Source organism: Poeciliopsis prolifica, unplaced genomic scaffold (genome assembly GCF_027474105.1).
Source record: "Poeciliopsis prolifica strain line A6 unplaced genomic scaffold, Auburn_PproV2 SCAFFOLD016, whole genome shotgun sequence".
Classification (NCBI taxonomy): domain Eukaryota; kingdom Metazoa; phylum Chordata; class Actinopteri; order Cyprinodontiformes; family Poeciliidae; genus Poeciliopsis; species Poeciliopsis prolifica.
Window position 1 is genome coordinate 6962996 of NW_026562391.1, and position 18584 is coordinate 6981579.

Sequence of the window (18584 nt, forward strand, 5' to 3'; positions counted from 1 at the left end):
GTCTGCCTTTTCACTTTAAAGAGTCAGTGTGAGGAAAAGCAGCTTGTTTTGTTGCTGGTCCATGTGAACGACTCCTTCTCTTCCGTCTCCCAGGTTTGATGTGGATCAATTTGGACCTGATCATTTCTGGCGGCCGTGGCTGCACTTTAATTCAGCGTGGCTGAGCGCTCTGTGATTAATGGGAGGTATTTAGCTGGGGGATGTGGTCAATAAGTTCACGCCGGTCTCACAAACACTGAGAATGTCCACCAGAGACGAGACTGCCTCAATCCATCAGGGGGACACCACCCAGAGGTTCCAGGGTTAATAGCAGCAGCAGCAGGTGGAGAAGGCAGACCAAAAAAAAAAAAACACAACAAAAAACTTTGGAGCTTTGGTGAGCTTGGATTTAATTTGAGCAACCTTGCTGGAGAGCTGCAACATCAAGCTCTTCAAAAGCTCCCAATTATGTGCTTTTTCAGGGAAGCAGAGGGAGGCGAACAGAAAGGGGCAGAGAGTGTTCTGAATGCTCAGAGGGTGGAAAGTGTACATCCACATTTGAGAACTCGAGGGAAATGCAATCCTCAAGGAAGAAAGGCGAGATAAATGCCTCAGACCAGACGGATCAGCTCACATCTCTGTGATTGAGCCCACCAGAGAACGACTAATGACTTTAAGTGGTGAGCTTATAAATCATATAAGAATGCCAAGTATTATTACGTAAATGTACTGATGCCCTTACCCATCACCCATTTGCTCTTTGAGCTTCTTCCTTCTGCAGGCCTCATAATTAAAGGCAAGCCTCTTTAGGGACATTTCCAATGAAATCGTGAAACTCATGTTTTTTATATCTTGAAACCAAAAGAAAAGACAAATTTGGCAATTTCATTGAGGAGAAGAATGTGATTTCTACCTTAAATATGTGCAATTAAAGAATAGCCTACAGCAGCAGAATCCTATAGTTTTGGGAACCACAGTATACAATGTCTCAAATAAGCCACAATATCGTTAACATGGCGCGAGAGCTGCGTGTGTTTCCCATAAAGTGTCCCTGTAGAGCTGACTGTAACAACACTGACCTCCAGTGTGAGCGAGAAAAGGACGGAGCAGTGCGCGTTGTCCTTGGTGCGGGCTTCACGCCTGCCAGTTTGCGTTCTGGCAGCAATCTGTGCCCCTGCGTGCATGCCTCTGCTCGTTTTCTCTCTCTCTCTGCAAAAGAAGTTTTAAGGTCTATATTGAAAAGAGAGCCAGAGAGAGAAAGAGAGAGAGAGAGGCAGAGAGAGAGAGAGAGAGAGAGAGAGAGAGAGAGAGAGAGAGAGACGGTAAAATAGGGGAAGGAATATTTTGTTTCTCAGCTGTCAAAGGGTGCAGACGCTCCATACGCATTTGGCGTTTTAATTGGGTGTGAATTCTGTAAAAGTTTCCACCGTTCTTTCACTCCCTGTCTTTTTCCATCCTTCGGGGTGGAGCAGGTCTCTGATTGATCCTTCTTTTTCTTTTCTTCGTATTTTTTTTTCTTTTGCAAAGGACACGTGGTTGTTACAAACCTCTCTCAGGACGCAGCGGGGAGGTGGAGAGATGCGGGCGCAGTCGGGATGGGAGAGGACGCTGTGAGGAGACTGCCGCTTTTTATCCATGGAAATTTGGCCGCTGAGCTGCACGCACGTTTTGGTGAAAGGATTTTTTTTTTTTAAGAGTCGCATCTTGGACTATTTCCCTGACTTGTTTTTTCTATAGGAGACTTAGGCGCAGGATGGGAACGATTCCAGGAGGGGAGAAGAGAATAAAATGTGATGTAGGTAGATTTATTATGCATGGAAATATGCGCTCAAGTCTCAATCAGGTTTTCCCTCGAACATTTACTTTTTTTAAAGTCATACACTGAGCAAAGGATGGATTACTTGAATTCTTCTACCCTAGAAAATGAGACAGAGGTGGGAAATATCTCCTCTAATTCCACATCTGAACAGCCGTACACCCAGCTCGCAATCTGGGGTTTGGCTGGACTGGTCAGCTTTCTCATTTTGTTTACAATAGTCGGTAATGTGCTGGTTGTTATTGCAGTTCTCACCAGCAGAGCTCTCAAGCCACCCCAAAACCTCTTCTTGGTCTCCTTGGCCAGCGCAGACATACTGGTAGCCACTCTGGTCATGCCCTTCTCTCTGGCAAATGAACTTATGGGCTATTGGTTTTTTGGCAAAATTTGGTGTGACATCTACCTGGCTCTGGATGTTTTGTTTTGCACCTCTTCCATCGTTCACCTTTGTGCCATCAGTCTGGACAGATACTGGTCGGTGACACAGGCTGTCGAGTACAACTTAAAGAGAACGCCTAAACGAGTTAAAGGTATGATCATAGTGGTGTGGTTGATCTCGGCTGTAATCTCCTTCCCGCCACTGATTTCGATGGACAGGAGCAGCAATGAAAGGAAACCCGTGTGTCAGCTGAACGACGTGACCTGGTACATTCTCTACTCTAGCATTGGATCCTTCTTTGCTCCGTGTGTTATAATGATCTTGGTCTACATTCGAATCTATCAAGTGGCAAAAACCAGGACCAGGACAATGTCGGAAAAGAAGAGGAGCGTGGATTCCCCTCTGGAAAATGGGATGGACCAAGCCGAGCCAGGCACGGGAGGGTCCATCAAGTCCACCCAGGGAGGAAGCGCGAAGGAGCGAGAACGTGAGAACGGACACTGCCAAGAGCAAACCGTCGGATCCCCTCCGTCAAATGAGCCAAAACATCCATTAAATAACCACGAAGACGAGTTTGACGATAGCAGCTCATCGGACGAGAAACCAAAAAAGTGCATTGGTTCTTCCAAACTAAGCCAGAACAACAGAAAAGACAGGAAGTCCAGCAGGAAGAGCAGCTCTGCCTCCAAATACTCCAGCAGGAAGTCGCGTTCCAGCTCGAAGTCCTTGGAGCTGTTCTCCTCCCGTCGGAAACGTCGGAGCACCGTCAACCGAAAGAAAATCTCTGCCGCCCGGGAGAAGCGCTTTACGTTTGTCCTCGCTGTGGTCATGGGCGTTTTTGTCGTGTGCTGGTTCCCTTTCTTCTTCTCCTACAGTCTGTATGGAATCTGCCGCAATTCATGCAAGATCCCAGATGTGCTGTTTAAGTTCTTCTTCTGGATCGGCTACTGTAACAGCTCCCTCAACCCGGTCATCTATACCATCTTCAATCAGGACTTTCGTAGAGCCTTTCAGAAGATTCTCTGCAACTCATGGAAACGGTCTTTTTGAGAAAGTCCTGGATGACCGGGGGTTTTATTAAGTGGACATAAAGTCAAATGTCCCAGTGTCGTTTGACTAATGAAGCCTGAGGTGCTTTCACGCGCTCACTTTTAAGGATCTGACTCGGAACGATGGGACATCAGCAGAAAGGGAATAACATGAAGGGAATAAACACATGAGTCTGGCATCTTATGCCTCTCAGACTGATCTGATTTAAGCCTGAGCTGCTTTCCTCCAATGGTTTTGTCTCTCTTGCATTGAAGTAATCAGACTCTTTCCAGGCTCTGTGATGAATGCCTGCCACAGTGGCTGCCTTTGGGTGAACTTGACAGCAGGCGAGGAGTTAACAGAGTAGCACAGTTTATAAACTCACAACACCATAAATTAGTATGATGTGAAGGCCTTGACAATCTTTCTGAGACTGTTGGTTGTGACATTAGTATCTTTTTCTTTGTCTGTTCACTGTTTTTTTCTTCTTCTTGACCTTACTGTTACATCATGCTCTCAATATGAAGACCATTGGGACAAAGGGGCTCCTTGCTTACTGCATAAGTAGCGAAACTGTTTCACCAAAAAAAGGACTTGAACTGATGAACAAAAGTTACCTTCTGTGTTTATCATCATGTGTGAGATGAACCTAGCCACCAGGAAATAGCACATGATGATTCTGGCTATGCTTATTTTTTTCCCTTCATGCCTTTGCACCTTCTCTCTCTTCTTTGAGAATAGCTTGCAAATGGAGTTACTGTAGAGGTAGGTGGACACTCACAGAGGCATGATTGCGTGTTTTAAAAGAGAACACAGAGATAAAGTTTGCAACATACGAATGTCTGTGGAGATAAGTGAGCTACATCTTACCTCCATCTGCTGTTTGTGTGTGTGTGTGTGTGTGTGTGGGGGGGGTGTGTGTGTGTGTGTGTGTGTGTGTGTGTGTGTGTGTGGGGGGGGGTGTGTGTGTGTGTGTGTGTGTGTGGGTGTGTGTGTGTGTGTGTGTGTGATCGAGTGTCTTTCTGCTCCTCTCACAGACGCTCTGTCCTTAAAGTCAAACTCGGTAATGTTCCTCTATAATGATCGCTGCTCATATGAAATAAAAACATGTACAAATGTATATCATGAGTATTCACAAATACATGAACAAGATTTAATCAGCTAAAATATTCATCTATTCAGCCGGAAGGCTAATGTTATTTTCTTGTGTAAATAACTGAAAATGTACTTTACTGTTCCTGTGTGATGCCTCATATGCACATGTCAATATGATGAAAATGTTTGTTTAATGAACAATGCTCTGATGTATTTCCATGTTACACCTAACCTCTGTCTTTTTTCTAAAGGAACAAATGTTTATCTGCTTTGAGCACATGTGAAATTATCAAATAAAGACATTTACTGCAGCTTTCCGCTGAGGGCATGTGCTAAATTATTGCATCACATTGGCTCTATTTATTTTAACTGCAGAACTACATTGTGTGTTTACTCACATGAATTGGAAATGTACATTTCTGTCTTATGAGCTTGAATCAAACTATTCTGCAGAAGGAGTAATATAATGTAGTTTGGCTGCTTCAGATACCTTCAGCATGGACACAGCGAGCTTCAGCTTATGTTAAAATTATTGTTGCTGATGCACAGAAAGGTAAATTGGGTTCAAGTCTGGACGTTGGGTCTGTCGAACACATGAAAATACGTTGATCTAAATCATTCTGCTGCAGTTCTCCATGTTGGGTCATTCTCCTGCTGGAAGGTGAACCTCTGCCCCAGTTTCAAATCTTGTGTAGCATCTAACAGGTTTTATTTACAGGGCTGCCTTTTATTTTTAATCCATCTTTTCTCCCATTGATTCTGACAAGCTTCCCTGCCACAGTAGCATTTTGAATGTTGGCCATAAAGTTCAGTCTCAGTCTTATCAGAGCACCTTTTTCTACATTTGTTGTGTACCCTACATGACTCATGTGAAACTACAAAAGGTGATCATTCACTGCTGTATTTGTGTGACGGTTTACTTCTTGAAACTCTTAAAAAGGGCATCTTTGTGCAGGGCACAGCTAACAGCTGTCTGTAAACAGATTCTTCAACCTGAAGTGTAGATTTATGCAGCTTCTGACAGAAAATAGGCAAATGTTTTGGGTTGTAACATGGCAAAATGTATACAAATTTAACAGGTATCTGCAAGACACTATACCAACCCAGTTTTTTTCAAATCATAAATATTAATTTTTAAATGGTTAATGTATTATTTAAAGTGAACTATTTTCACATTTTACAAGTTATTTTAACCCAATTGACTAATATTCTGATCTAAATATCAATAATTAAGTCAAAATGTTTTGTGTATTTTGAATAGAATGTAAATGGAGGATTTTTAAGCGTTTTGGTAGGGATTCACCTCACTGTAAATAAATGTGAAGTGGAGAAAAATGCATTATTCTGTCATCATTTCTGTAAATTCAGAAAAAAACGATTGAAAATAAATTATATTTAGTCAACTAACACTGGGTTGCAATGCTGTAGAGATCACATTGTATATTACTTGACAGACTTTGAGTAAAACTAAAATTATTTTAAGAGCAAACTGGAACAGTAAAAACAGCAAATCTTGTGCAATAGTCATTTGTGGCTCTTTCTTGGTGATGATTCAGTGGCAATATTGGGAAGAATGTCATGATTTTTAAAAATAAAAACAAGTTTATTTTTAAGGAATCCAGTGGCATAATCTCTACTGAGAGTGGAATCGCAGCTGTGACTCCATTCCAGTGTGGCCACTGTGACAAAAAATATGTTTGTCACATACTCCATTTAACTTCATGTGAATAAATGTTGACAAAAATCTTTCATTGAAGCATTTGGAAGCTTTTTAATAATTTACAATTACTTGTTTTACCTTGAGCTATAGATAGAAAAGAATAATTTTCGAACGTGTGTATTTAGAAAAAATGTGACGCTTCTCTTATTTGGCGACAGTTAAGTTTCTTCACAAGCAATTAACTTCTTCCATCAATATCTTTTGTAGAAAAAACTGTAACTAAAATCATATCAGGTAACACAGGTATGAAAGGTTCTGTGGTTATTACAGGGTGTTAGAGACTGGGACTATGTGGGTGTAGTGATTTGCGACAGTCAGATTGCCTGTCAACCTCACAGTGACAACAAAAATTCAATAAAGTCCCACAATTTTGGAGTTGCTTGGAGGTTTATTTTTGAGCTCATGACAGAGCAACCTGAACGGCATCTCCCTTTATTTGTCTTATCTAAGCTGATTGTTGACTGGCTCTCCTGGCTCAGACAGGATTGTGCTATACATCGGAAAGAGAATATCCAGCCTCCCAAAAGCTGTCGGAATACTCTTTTGTGCACGTCTGTATAGAGCCGTTTAGAACATAAAGGCTGGAAAAGGGAAGGAAACATCCTGGATCTGGGCTGTTTAACATTTCCCTGTCGAGCATCTACAGCTACGCAGAAATCACAGATTGCATCTGTTCTGTTCACACAAACAAAAATGTTACATGTTGTCATTTTTCCACCCACTCAGGGCTTCGGTATAGTTATTTTATAGTTTTGGCAGCTATGGCAAAAAGTAGGTGGCGATATTTATTATTTCTCAAGAAAAACAAGGTGAAATTTTGACCCTTCATCAGTGATCATGCTTGTCAAAGCAAGGTGATTTCACAGTTTGTTATGAATCAACATGTTTATGTTTGTATATGAGAAATGATAAAAATCATTAAAAAAAATGTGCTTAATGCTTTAATTTGTTTGTTAAAAGGTGGCTCAGGTAGTGAAATGGCCACGATAAAGTGTCCTTGTGGAATTGTTCATAAAATATTTGGATTTTATCTTGAGAATAATGATGTCAAAATAATTCCATGAAGTTTCACTGTTGAAGTCTGGCATTTAGGAAGAAGGACGCTGAATACACAATATCCTTGAATTGAATTTGGTTTAAAAATACTTGATCAATCCTAACTGTTTGCGTTTCTCAAGGAGTCTATAAATGCCATTGGCTGTGGGCAGGAAGATCTCCTTCAGTGATCAGCCTTTGGTTAGCAAGTCTTCAGCTCTGGAGGACAGACAGTTGTGCTGGAACAAGGCAAGATGTCTTCCACAACACTGGAATATTAGCCTGGGTAAATCAAAGGTTAGAGAGATGCTGCAGAATCTGACACAGCTGGTTCTCACAGGCCGTCTGGAAGTGCAGCCTTGTTCTGGTTCCACCTCCCTGGCTGCATCTTCACGTGTCTGCTGAGGAGATGAAAGGGGCATCCTCACATGTTGGTGTGGCTGGAAGCAACTTGAAGCGGTCCTGCTGACACAGCAAAACCTGCAACATTGATTGCAAAATCTATTCTTCTGGGCATTGAAGGTTACACTAGCAGCTTTGAGGGAATCAATAGATAAGCAGTGGGCAGGCATGGAGAGAATGGTTAGCTATATACTACCTTGTTGGATCTGCAACAATCCTTCCATCTTCCAGGTAAATTCACACTTATTCACTCATTTAATGAATCCAAGGGTTTGTGGTGACAGCATGTTCCAGAATCAGGTAAGGTTGGGAAGCGTTTGTGATTGAGAGTGGTTCTCCAACCTTGTGGCAGGTCTGTCAAACCTGTGCTTGTCAGAAGGACAGAGGTTGAATGAAAGAGTAGGATATTTAATTTAATTAGACAGTAAATATCCATCTTCAAGTAATTCTGAATGCTCTGCTTGGTATGACATAATATGCTGTTAAAACCATTGCATTTCTGCAGAATGCATGTTCAGATACTTGGATGGAAAATGTGAAGGTCCATTGCTTTTATGGAACGAGATCGAATCCAGTATTTTTGGTAATATGGTGCAATATAAATACAAACAATTCATTTTTACTCTATTTGCAGTGTCATGAAATGTTTTGATGAAGGAAAGCCTCCCATCAGTCTGTGAGTCAGTTCAAGCTGCCAACAACCAGATCTGCAATACAGTGGATTAGACACTAATACTACATATCAGTACCGAATATGTAGTACTAAGCTTTATATACAAAAATATTTGAACATCTTCAAAATGTTAACCTTTTCTAATAGTGAATGTGTCAGATGTTTTCATTCATTTAATTATTTTTGGTGATGCATTTTTAGAAATTGGAACCATCAAAATATTAGTTTTCAACTAAGATGCCAATGTTTTTCATGGCTCATTGTAAAATGAACTCTGAACTTTGGAAAGCGTTCTAGACGCTTAGATAAATGGCTCACTAAACTTGACTAGTTTTTAGATGTATGGTTTGTAATGGCAGAGCCTTCTTTTCATATTTTAACTCTGGAAGGAGACTCTTCTCAATAATATTTTTATAGAAGGAGGACATATATTTATATATATACCCTAAAATGTCACATGTTCAGGTCCTATAATGTCTTTCCCCTAAATTAAGTTTTTTTCCTGCCCAAGTTTAACTTTGCTGTAAAACCCAACTGTTAGTCATTATGTCCTAGCGTTGGGGCTGTATGTTTGTCTTCGATTTAGTAGCGCATTTTTCTTTGGTTTTCAATAAACCATTTATTTGAGCACATCAACAGTGTGTCTTGAAGTACGTGACATCTCTTTTCAAAACGAGTTTGTCTCTGCGTCAAGGCTAACATGACAGAACCAATTATGTGTCTGACAGTTTGCTCATTAGTTTTCAAACTTATACGCCTCTTGATGCTCTGATTGTATAGAAAGATGGACAAAGCTGCTAAGAGTTGAATACAATTTTCTCAGTTGTTTGTTCATGTAAATTTTTCCTTGTCACACACAACCAGCATTGTCAACGAAGACTCCTTGACAGCGCTTCAAAAGTTCTAGCAGTACACTAACAGTGTTGATTTAGATCAAATCTGAGTTGCATTCTTCAACTTTTTACTGCATTAATTTTCTGACATTCAATACACCATGTTAAAATTCAAAAAAAACTTGTCATGCATGCATGCGAAGGCCCAAATAGATTCACATACAAATAGGACACAGTGCTGCATGATTTAACACTTTAAGGTTTTGCTGATAGCAAGCACAGAGTAATTAAGAAGTTTTATGCATTTATGCAAAAGGTCACCTTCACTTTACTGCTCTGCTTCTTCTTTGGTCTCCTTTTGACCCTTGTTGAGTCATAAATCATCCTCTTTTAATCACAGTGTGACCAAAGTCCCTGCATTTCCTTTCCTGGTTATTGGGAGATCATTAGACAAAGATGTATCACAGTCATGCATGTTGAGTCAAGGTTGATTGGTAAGAAGTTAACATTACTCTCTTACTTTGGTTTGAGTGTAATATTTAGCCTGTTTGATAAAGATATTGTCCATTGGTTCCTTTAAAAAGAAGAAAGAGTTGGAATCAGTCCGAGGTCAGCTCCATAAATTCACTTTCTTCTGCTCAGTTTTGTTAATTGGTGGACAGTGATGGACTGCGATCAATACATCGCCCTGGCATTTCCAACAGACTACCCCTTATTTCAACCCAAATGTTAACATAAAAGGCTTGAGGATATACAAAAAAAACATTCAAACTGACTGGAATGCAGAGAAAATCTATGAAGGAAAGCCTCTCATCAGTCTGAGTCAGTTCAAGCTGCCAACATCTGCAACACAGTGGGATCACAACATGATACCGATTTTAAAAAGACACATTCGCCACAAAGAACACAGAATAAAAGACAACAAAATATCCAACTTTTTTTTTTCTTATAAACCTTTTATAATTCTGTTCCAAGATGAATCAGTACTTTTATTGCCATTGTGTAGTTCAATTCAAGTTGTGTCTGTGTATTATTTTGATTGCATATCTGTGGGTAGGATGCTACAGTTAGATGACATCGGTTTTATGCTAACATCAAGTACCTTTCAAATGGAAAATGACCTGTTCTAACTATACTTACCTCTCTCAGTTGTAGCAAAACTGAAAGTACTCACCTTCATTTGGTAGATAATGCTGAGAAGGATCTGTTTTATTAAAAAAAGGTCAACAGGTATATATGTAGACAGGAGCCAGGGGCAGGGCAAGAATCAATTCTTTAATCAAATTCTACTCACTTTTTTTTAAAGGTTTTCTGTTTCCATCTTAGCACTGCAGCAGGCATAAGTAGATGAGAAAGGGACTGCGTCCCACCGTCTAGGATCAGTTTTGCACTCGTCCCACTCTCTTAGCTCCTGTCTTTCACCTGGTTTAAGCTCTCCAGCAGCATCAATCTATCCATTCTCCTCTGTCTGACAGAGGCTCTCCATTCTCTGAAGCAGCTTTGCGTCAGTGAGTAGAAGCTTACTGAGAGGAGAGCACAGACCCTTCCAACACTCGACAGCCTGACGTAAATACACCTTGTGGCTTTGTTCTTAGTCACAGCTTATTAGTTTTGATCTGACGAACATTCTCAAAACCTTTTATAATGCTGTTCCAAGATGAATCAGTGCTTTTACGGCCATTGTGTAGTTCAATTCAAGTTGTGTCTGTGTTTTATTTTTATTGCATATCTGTGAGTGGGATGCTACATTTAGATGGTGAAATATGAAATCTTTTGCCGCTCTTTATTCGAAAACAACTCACTTCAATGCAGTTGTCAGTAAATGACTCAATACTGCACAAACCTAGGAGTAATTTTATCATAAAATGGCCTTGTTTTTCAGCCTTAACAACTCTATGACGCAATAGACGTTCCCATCTTCCACTGAGGTCAAACCGTCTTTGATTAATCTCTGGTCACCTTATTAGCTATACTTCGTCAATTGTATAACTGACAAATTCACTATTTCTCAATAAATAGTGAATTATATTCAGCTGGAAACTTTGTGTGTCTAGTATCAATGTTACTCACTTAACTTTTCATGATACTTGTTCAATGTGTCTTTTCAAAAGATTCTTGGTGTGCCCCAAAGTCACCTGCGAGGCATTCACAGCGACTGCTTAGACTTCAGCCGACTCTTTTTGACTTGAAGGAGCAACATCTCAAAATCCCTCTGGATTGTCAGGCTTTTCTATCATCCCTGCAGGTGAGCTTACCCAGTTATTAGGGAAACTCAACTCTGTTGTTTCTGAGCTTGTCATGAGAAACAAGTTTTCCACCAAGTTCAGCCCTGAGTCCTCCTGCAAGCCATCCTCAGCAGATGCTCTGACCACTTAAACTGGCTCCTCTTTATGCGGAGGAGCAGCTGCTTCACTCTGATCCCACAGGCACCTCAGAGATCGTCTCAACTCCTACACACGAGTCCAGACCCCCTGCTGAGGGACAGCCTGTTAATCTGAGTGCAACTTAAGTTAAACTTTTTGGAAACTTTCTAATGACAATGCCAATTCCACTTGCTCCACACCAATCTTAAAGCTTCTGAACTGGCTTCCTGTGTGCAGATTTGATACCGAGGATCTCTTATTGTTTCGTTGGATCGCATCTTTAAATCACGTTAGACAAGTTAGTGCTTCCTTTATTTTTATGTCAGTATGTTGAGATTGTTTTCAATTTGTCTTAGGCAGGTCTAAAAGACAAAGTGTTTGTTAGGTATTTTCCTCGAACCTACAATAAAATAACCACAGACAACGTATATGAATTAAATATGGTCAGGCTTCTGCAGAAGGAGAAATCCCGATCAACAGCTCCTCCGAGCTGGTCAAAAGAGAGTTCTCATCTGCTTTCACGTGAGCTCCCTCTTTATTGTCAAAGCATCAAACAACAGAGGTCGTAAAACATTTAACACAAACAGACCAACAACTCAGTTCCAGGTGTGATATCTAATTTACAATCTGAGCCCAGTTCAGCTCTGGGTCAAACTGTCACCTAAGACCGGGTAGATAAACACCAGAGAAAACTTTAGGGTCTGAGAACCATAAAGTTTTACTATCTCGCATGAAGACAGTTGTAACCTCCAGGTCAGTTTATACTAAATCACAATAATACTTTAGACTGAATATAAACTAAAGTAACAACAAAATGATAATGTTAAAAAATATCTAACAGTGTTAAACTAGGAAAAAGCTTTGTATTTTTTGCTCAAAACGTAGGGGTCTTGTTTTTAATGAAGCTTTTATAAGTTTTATTAACCGCTTTTATTTTCTTGCTTTTCTTTCATCTTTTCTTGTTTTACTTTGAGCACTTGGTGCCACTTTCAGCCTTACAGTAAAGAGCAGTTCAAACAAGTAAGAAGACCTGAATCAAATAAAAGGAACACTGTGAGACTGTTACCATCAACATTTATAGATGTTAGCAAACCCAGGTTATAAAAGGAACATGGCCAGTTCTCACATTCCTGCAATGGATGAGCCATTTCGCCAACTCTTGATATTATTAAGCTACATTATTGTGGAAATGTGCAGTAAAAGTTGCTGGACTACAATAAAAGTTGATGATTTTTTTTAGACAACACAAGTCAAAATCCAGACTTGACTTACAGAGAAATTAGCAGAAAAAGGGACACATTAACAGAGAGACAGCAAATACATTCACCAGCTACCCAGACTGAATATTTACTTTGGATCCAGGATTACTTTGAAGATGCAAGTTCAGCCCTGAACTTGCATTTTTTCTTCTCTTCTCTTCCAAAGAGGACATTTTGGACAATCCGGGCCAGGTTTGTTAACTATGCCACATGATGACACTGAGGCACTGTTCCACCTCCTCTGGAGTAATGCACATCATTCTGGGATAAATAGTTTTGTTATACTAAATGAAGTTGGAAAGCAAAATCTGAGCTGTTTTTCCGTTTCAGTTTTCAAAGGGGTCAGACCAAAAAGGTTTTATATGTAGGAGGCTGCAGTCAAATGTTTGCTTGTTTTATCTCTACAAGCCCACCGTAGGTCTCTTTGAATGTCAAAGCAACAGAAATCAGAGCCTTCAGCTGTCATGCTACTATCTTGTGGAAACATCTCCCAGTTTAGGTTCAGTGAGTGAGCACCATCTCCACCTTTAATGTCGAGTTAAAAACACTACTTTATGAAAGTTTTCCTTCTGCTAGGAGCAGTTTGTCCTCTTACCCTGATGCATTTTCTATTTCATTGCCGTAGACTGATGTACCTTCTGGGGCACATCCAATGACGCACCGAGCATCTTCCTCTCTCTTTATGCATTTGTGAGCCATTACAGCAAGCCACTACTTTGTTTTTCCTACACACAGTTTTGCTTCTCTTTCCCTGCAGGTATCTGGCTACGGAAAGATATTGTCTGATCCACAGTTACTGGCCAACAGCAAACACAGAGCGATTGCTTGTTTGTTTGTTTAAGGTGTTTCTTACAGAACATTTCCTTTTGTCTCTCACTGTTCTATCCCCACTAACTGATTGAGGCAGATGGTTATTCTCACCAGGTCTGGTACTGTCAAATCTTTCCTCTGCCAAACTGTCACCAAGTCAATTTACTTGGATTATATGTGTATTTTTTGTTCATCTTCCTTCATGTAGAATAGTTTTGCTACGTGAAAAGCTAAAATATTCGACATACTCTACACCGGAGTTATTGACGTCTCGTCCTCAAGGAAATGTGTTCTGCAGCATTTTTGTTTGGACTGTCCTGCTGATGGTCTGCTTTATGATCAGCAAACATATAGTTTAAATCTTTTTATTTGAGTGTAGAACAGGTCAAGTGAGACATTATCCATCATGGATGAATGGATGCATGAAGCTGTCCTGCTTGCATGTAATCGCCAGTTGCAAATAGTGACAATGAAAAAATTGAGACTGCAGAATATACAGAAAAAAAGCAAAGGTGTTTCAGACTTATTTCTTACAATCTGCCCGTATATATATATATATATATATATATATATATATATATATATATATATATATATATATATATATTTCTCACTCTTGAACTGAGTGAGAAAGAAAGGAGATAATATAAAAGGAGGCTTTTGAAGAAATCCACTGATGTGTGAAGTGAAAGCATGGAAACCAGTAAACTAGCTACATGATACACTTAGATTAATGTTTGTTTTATTTTTTATGTTTTTGAGACCTTTTTTTTGCTTAAGTGTATCTTAAGATTGAACTTTCCAGACATGTCAATTTACAGAGTCACGTCAGAGAAGAAACCTGGTCAAAATTATCTCACTGTTATGTGAAATGGTCAAAACGATTTGTCATTAATCCCTCTATGTCACATGAAATTTAGATCTCCCCCCACTTTAACCATTTGAATTTCAATAACCTTGAGTAATAAAACAAACTGGCTGTGTTAGAAAATACTCAAGCTGACACTGATTAGTGTGAATACCTACAGCAATCAATATGTAAGTATTGAATACATATTCAGTACCTACCCATATTCAATGCCCCCAGAACACTATTGAATGCTGGTAGCATTCAATAGTGTGAATGCCCCCAGCATTCACACTATTGAGTTCCACTTTTCTGGTTGCTCTGCAAACTTCTTCTCCTACATACTTTGTGCTATTTTCACCATTCAACTTTTATACTATTCAGCTTTCCCTTTTAATGCCGGCCATATCTCTTGGTATTCATAACCTTCATACTTTTTATGAATTTTTCAACCCATGGGGGAAACCGCTTCATCCTGTGGCAGAATTGAGAAACACAATATAAAATGTCTGTTGCGTTACACAGTGGATATTTTAGGTCCTGCCTACTAATGGCAATCAATCATCCAGTTTTAGGGCTGTCATGGAGGACACAGGGCAGTGGCCATTTTGAAGTTGGGCAGGTTAACAGCTTTCATGCTGTTTAAGCCCTGAGAATAATTTGAGCTTTTGACATTGGTATTTTCATACTGCATGTAGCATGTTCTTTGTGGTCATCGTACTAAATAATGACTCCTAATAAATGTTGGTATCTCAGGAACCATGAACAGTATGGATTTCATGGATTTCATTCACCCACCTTTTTTAAATCAGAAGGAATAGGGGAAAGTTTCTGACCTTTTCAAATTTTAGGTTTTCCATGAGGTTTTTTTTTTTTTCTGCGAGTCTTCAGCAGCTGGCTTTAAATGCTTTTGGCATTTTCAGCAAAAGCATTCAGCATTCAAAATTCACACTTTCTATCTTAGTTTAATACCAAAACAATAAAAAATTCTTCAGCTCAGGCTAAACACCAGTTATCTCGTCATTGGTCAGTCATTTAATCCTCTTTGCCTTGTTAGCTTCTGAGCGATAATAAAGTGGGTCATGATGAAGGAATCTTCGTTTGTTAATCTATTAATCTGCCTAAATAACGTGACTCTTGGGTAAACGGCTACATGCAGTTATGAAGTCTCTTGTGTCAGACTGCTGGAGTGGCTTCACGGACATTTACAAAAGTGGAAATCTTCATTTGTGGACAAAGGCACAATAACATGAACACATTTCAAATCTCATTCCAAGTTTTTTTCCTGAATGTTTTGTAAAAGTCATTCTAGTATAAAGACTAGAAACACACAAAGTTGCACTTGTGGTCTGATTTATTAATGACTGTCCTGGCTGGTCAGAAATTAAAAAATATAATCAACACATAGTTCTTTCTTTTTTTGTGCGCGTACTTTCTAATAGCACAGAAATCAACACAAAGTAATTAACTGTGTTATGCAATATCATTTGTTTATTATTGAGTAATAAACAACCCAAGGAATTGAAACAGAAATCTGATCTATAGTCACTGGGCAGATGGTGTGTTCACTCAAGGGAGTAGCGCTGTGTGATATTACAGCAGTATTACAAGTCACAACTGGAGTGTAGTAGGTTGAAGCAGAGAGGAAAAGTAGCAATTGTGTGTTCCAGCAGCCTGAGCCTATAGCAGAATCACAATAAATGGCTCAGGATATCATAAGCTGCTCTAATTATAGGATTTATAAAAAAGGAAAGCTTTGGGTCTTGTCTTAAATGTGGACAGAGTGTACCGCATGGATTAAAGTGGGAGCTGGTTCCACTGGAGAGAAGAATAATAACTAAAAAATCTCCCTCCCGTTATACTATTCACATCACAATTCTGCCTGATGCATTTTAGACAGAAAAACAATGTTCATTGCAGCTTAATTGATGGTTTATGTGGTGGAGTGATCACTTTCTCACATAAGGCCAGGTTGGTTTTATATCCTATACCTTCCAAAAAAATAAATAATCATTTAAAACATTTTTCAGCCGGGCTTGTTGTCCGATCTAAAACATTTAAGCATGGCAACAAATAAAACCAAAATCACTGCTCTGGGAAGAGATAAATCCTTTTTCCATCACATTATCCTTAACCCTGATTTTTTTGTTCATCTTTTTTTAAAGCTGCAGTTTTGAAAAAAACATAAATATTTGAAATCAATTTCCCACACTGACAACATCCTCCAGTTTCACACCCATTCTGTCTTTAGGTTTTCTGCAACACTGTGATGACAAAATTAGAAAAATGTGGCTACTGAGCAACAAGTAGTCCCTCCATCGGCAAACAATCCCCACTGTGTTCCTGTTTATGATCCTGCAGTGAGTGATGCCTTCGCTGCCCTGCAGGATGGTGATGAGAATAACAATGTGCGCTTCATGGAAGTCTAACTTTCAATGCGTTGGTGATCCAGTAATCTGAAGAAAAGCTCACACCTCGCCAAGCATAATTGAGTTTGTTCACTCAAGGGAGCAGCGCTGTGTGATATTACAGCAGTATTAATTGTTCTGGAATATCAATCGGTTTTTCTGTTTCCATTGGTAGAAAGGACTGTGATTCCTCAGAGAGCTGAAGGTACAACATTGCAACATAAATTGAGAGAAAACCCTCTCAGGATTAAAATGTGACTTAACATTTGCACTTCATAAAACAGCTTGGAGGATACTTATGTTCTTGCACTAGTTTAGACATTTTCAACCATTGCTTTAAAACACAATTCAACCACAAGTTTCTCTACTTTCAAGTTGTACATGGAAGACCAAGTAAGGGCTGTAAGGTCAAAACCTCACTGCACAAAAACACTTGACCAGTGCTTCCTGGGTCCTGGTCTTCATCAAGGTCAATATAAAACACATTATGCTGCTGGCTGGCCTGTTCCAGGCTTTGGGGCGTTATTTCTTTCAGGTCTTTCATTCATTAAAATAAAGTCTTAGAGCTGCATCAGCAGTCACACAACCTGTTAAATGAAATCCTTCATTTAAGCAGAGTCTGCAGCTAACAGAAGGGAGCTATGACCAAAAAGAGTATTGAGTAGATTGGGAAAAGAAAAAAAAAATTAGCTTCCTTCATCTTGCTATAATATTGTCACTAGTTGCTGAATAACTTTAAAATTGATCCATAGATGACGGCATCCATTATTCTTCTCAGGCAGGTCTCTTTGGAGAAAAGTGTGCCGTTGCATAATTCAGTGGTGTGAGTACAAAAAGACTTGTTGTGCGAACACACTGTAGCTGTAGGGACAAAAGCCTGACCTGCCAAAAATGCCTTTTTTCATGTCCTGAAACAGAGATATGAACAGCAACATATCATTGTTAACCATGGCAGCTGCATTGAGATTCACTTTGTCTTACTTCTCCCATTTAACAAATGAACTGCACTGATTACTCTTGTTGTTAGTGCATACTGCCATAGGGAACACCTGCTTTAACAGTTTGTTTAGATAAGCTTAGTTCAGCTCATTAGATAACCTTTCACACAGACAACAATCACCTCCTTCACCAACGTGTCATACAAATTTGAAGAAATGCTTTAAAACGAGAAGTTTATCTCTGATGGAAGTGGTTCAGACTCTCCATCTCTCTGGCCTGGGCCACATGCTTCGTCCTCTGAGTTGGCTCACATGCAGCTCTCCTGCCCCACTACTGGTCAAGGGGATGCGTTCAGTTTGTAAAACTCTAAACATCAATATGGTAGAAGTAAAAGTCTTTTCATTTTAACACAATGGCAGATGCCGGTCTGTGACCTCGTATTTGGGAACCCCGGCTTTAAGTGCACAATAGCTTGAAACACTTAAGTTTTTTTAAGTACAGCTCAGGTGTAGAAACTTAAAACAGGAAAACATTTGTTAACTTTTGTTGATCAATGTTTACATTTTTCTAAAATACATTTTTTTTAGGTTTGTCTCACTTTGCAAAATATTTATGTGTTTGCTTGTTGTACAGTTCATTAAGTTCTTCCATCTCATTAGGTTAGATGAACACTAGACAGGATTTAGTCAGTGGGTTTATTGGGTCATAAGAATTAATATTTTGGGGGGCATTGATGCAGACTTTGATGTCGTATCACTTGTTCTATAGGGAAATGTAATACACACCTTTTTCTGCTCTGTTGGTAGTGAACAAAGCTTCTCACAGTCTCCAAGACAACAGTGATCCAAGAGGGAACAGAGACATGGTCCTCTGTGGACTGACAATCTGTCAACTGTGTTAACATGCAATGTTATGATCTGCTGAAATATGCAAAAGACAAGAAATGAGAATGTCATTTCTCTCATGAACAGTATTCCACATTTCATGTGTATGGTCT

At 39.5% G+C, this 18584-nt stretch overlaps 1 protein-coding gene across 1 annotated transcript in view; it reads left to right on the forward strand.

Moving 5' to 3' along the window:
* The first annotated feature begins 1397 nt into the window (after positions 1–1397).
* The window catches only part of adra2c (adrenoceptor alpha 2C), a 40817-nt gene continuing 23630 nt past the window's right edge, over positions 1398–18584 (forward strand). Inside the window, exon 1 of the mRNA XM_055041572.1 lies at positions 1398–4090. Coding sequence (XP_054897547.1) covers positions 1794–3224 — 1431 coding nt within the window. The 5' untranslated portion in view covers positions 1398–1793 and the 3' untranslated portion in view covers positions 3225–4090. The remainder of the gene's footprint in view (positions 4091–18584) is intronic.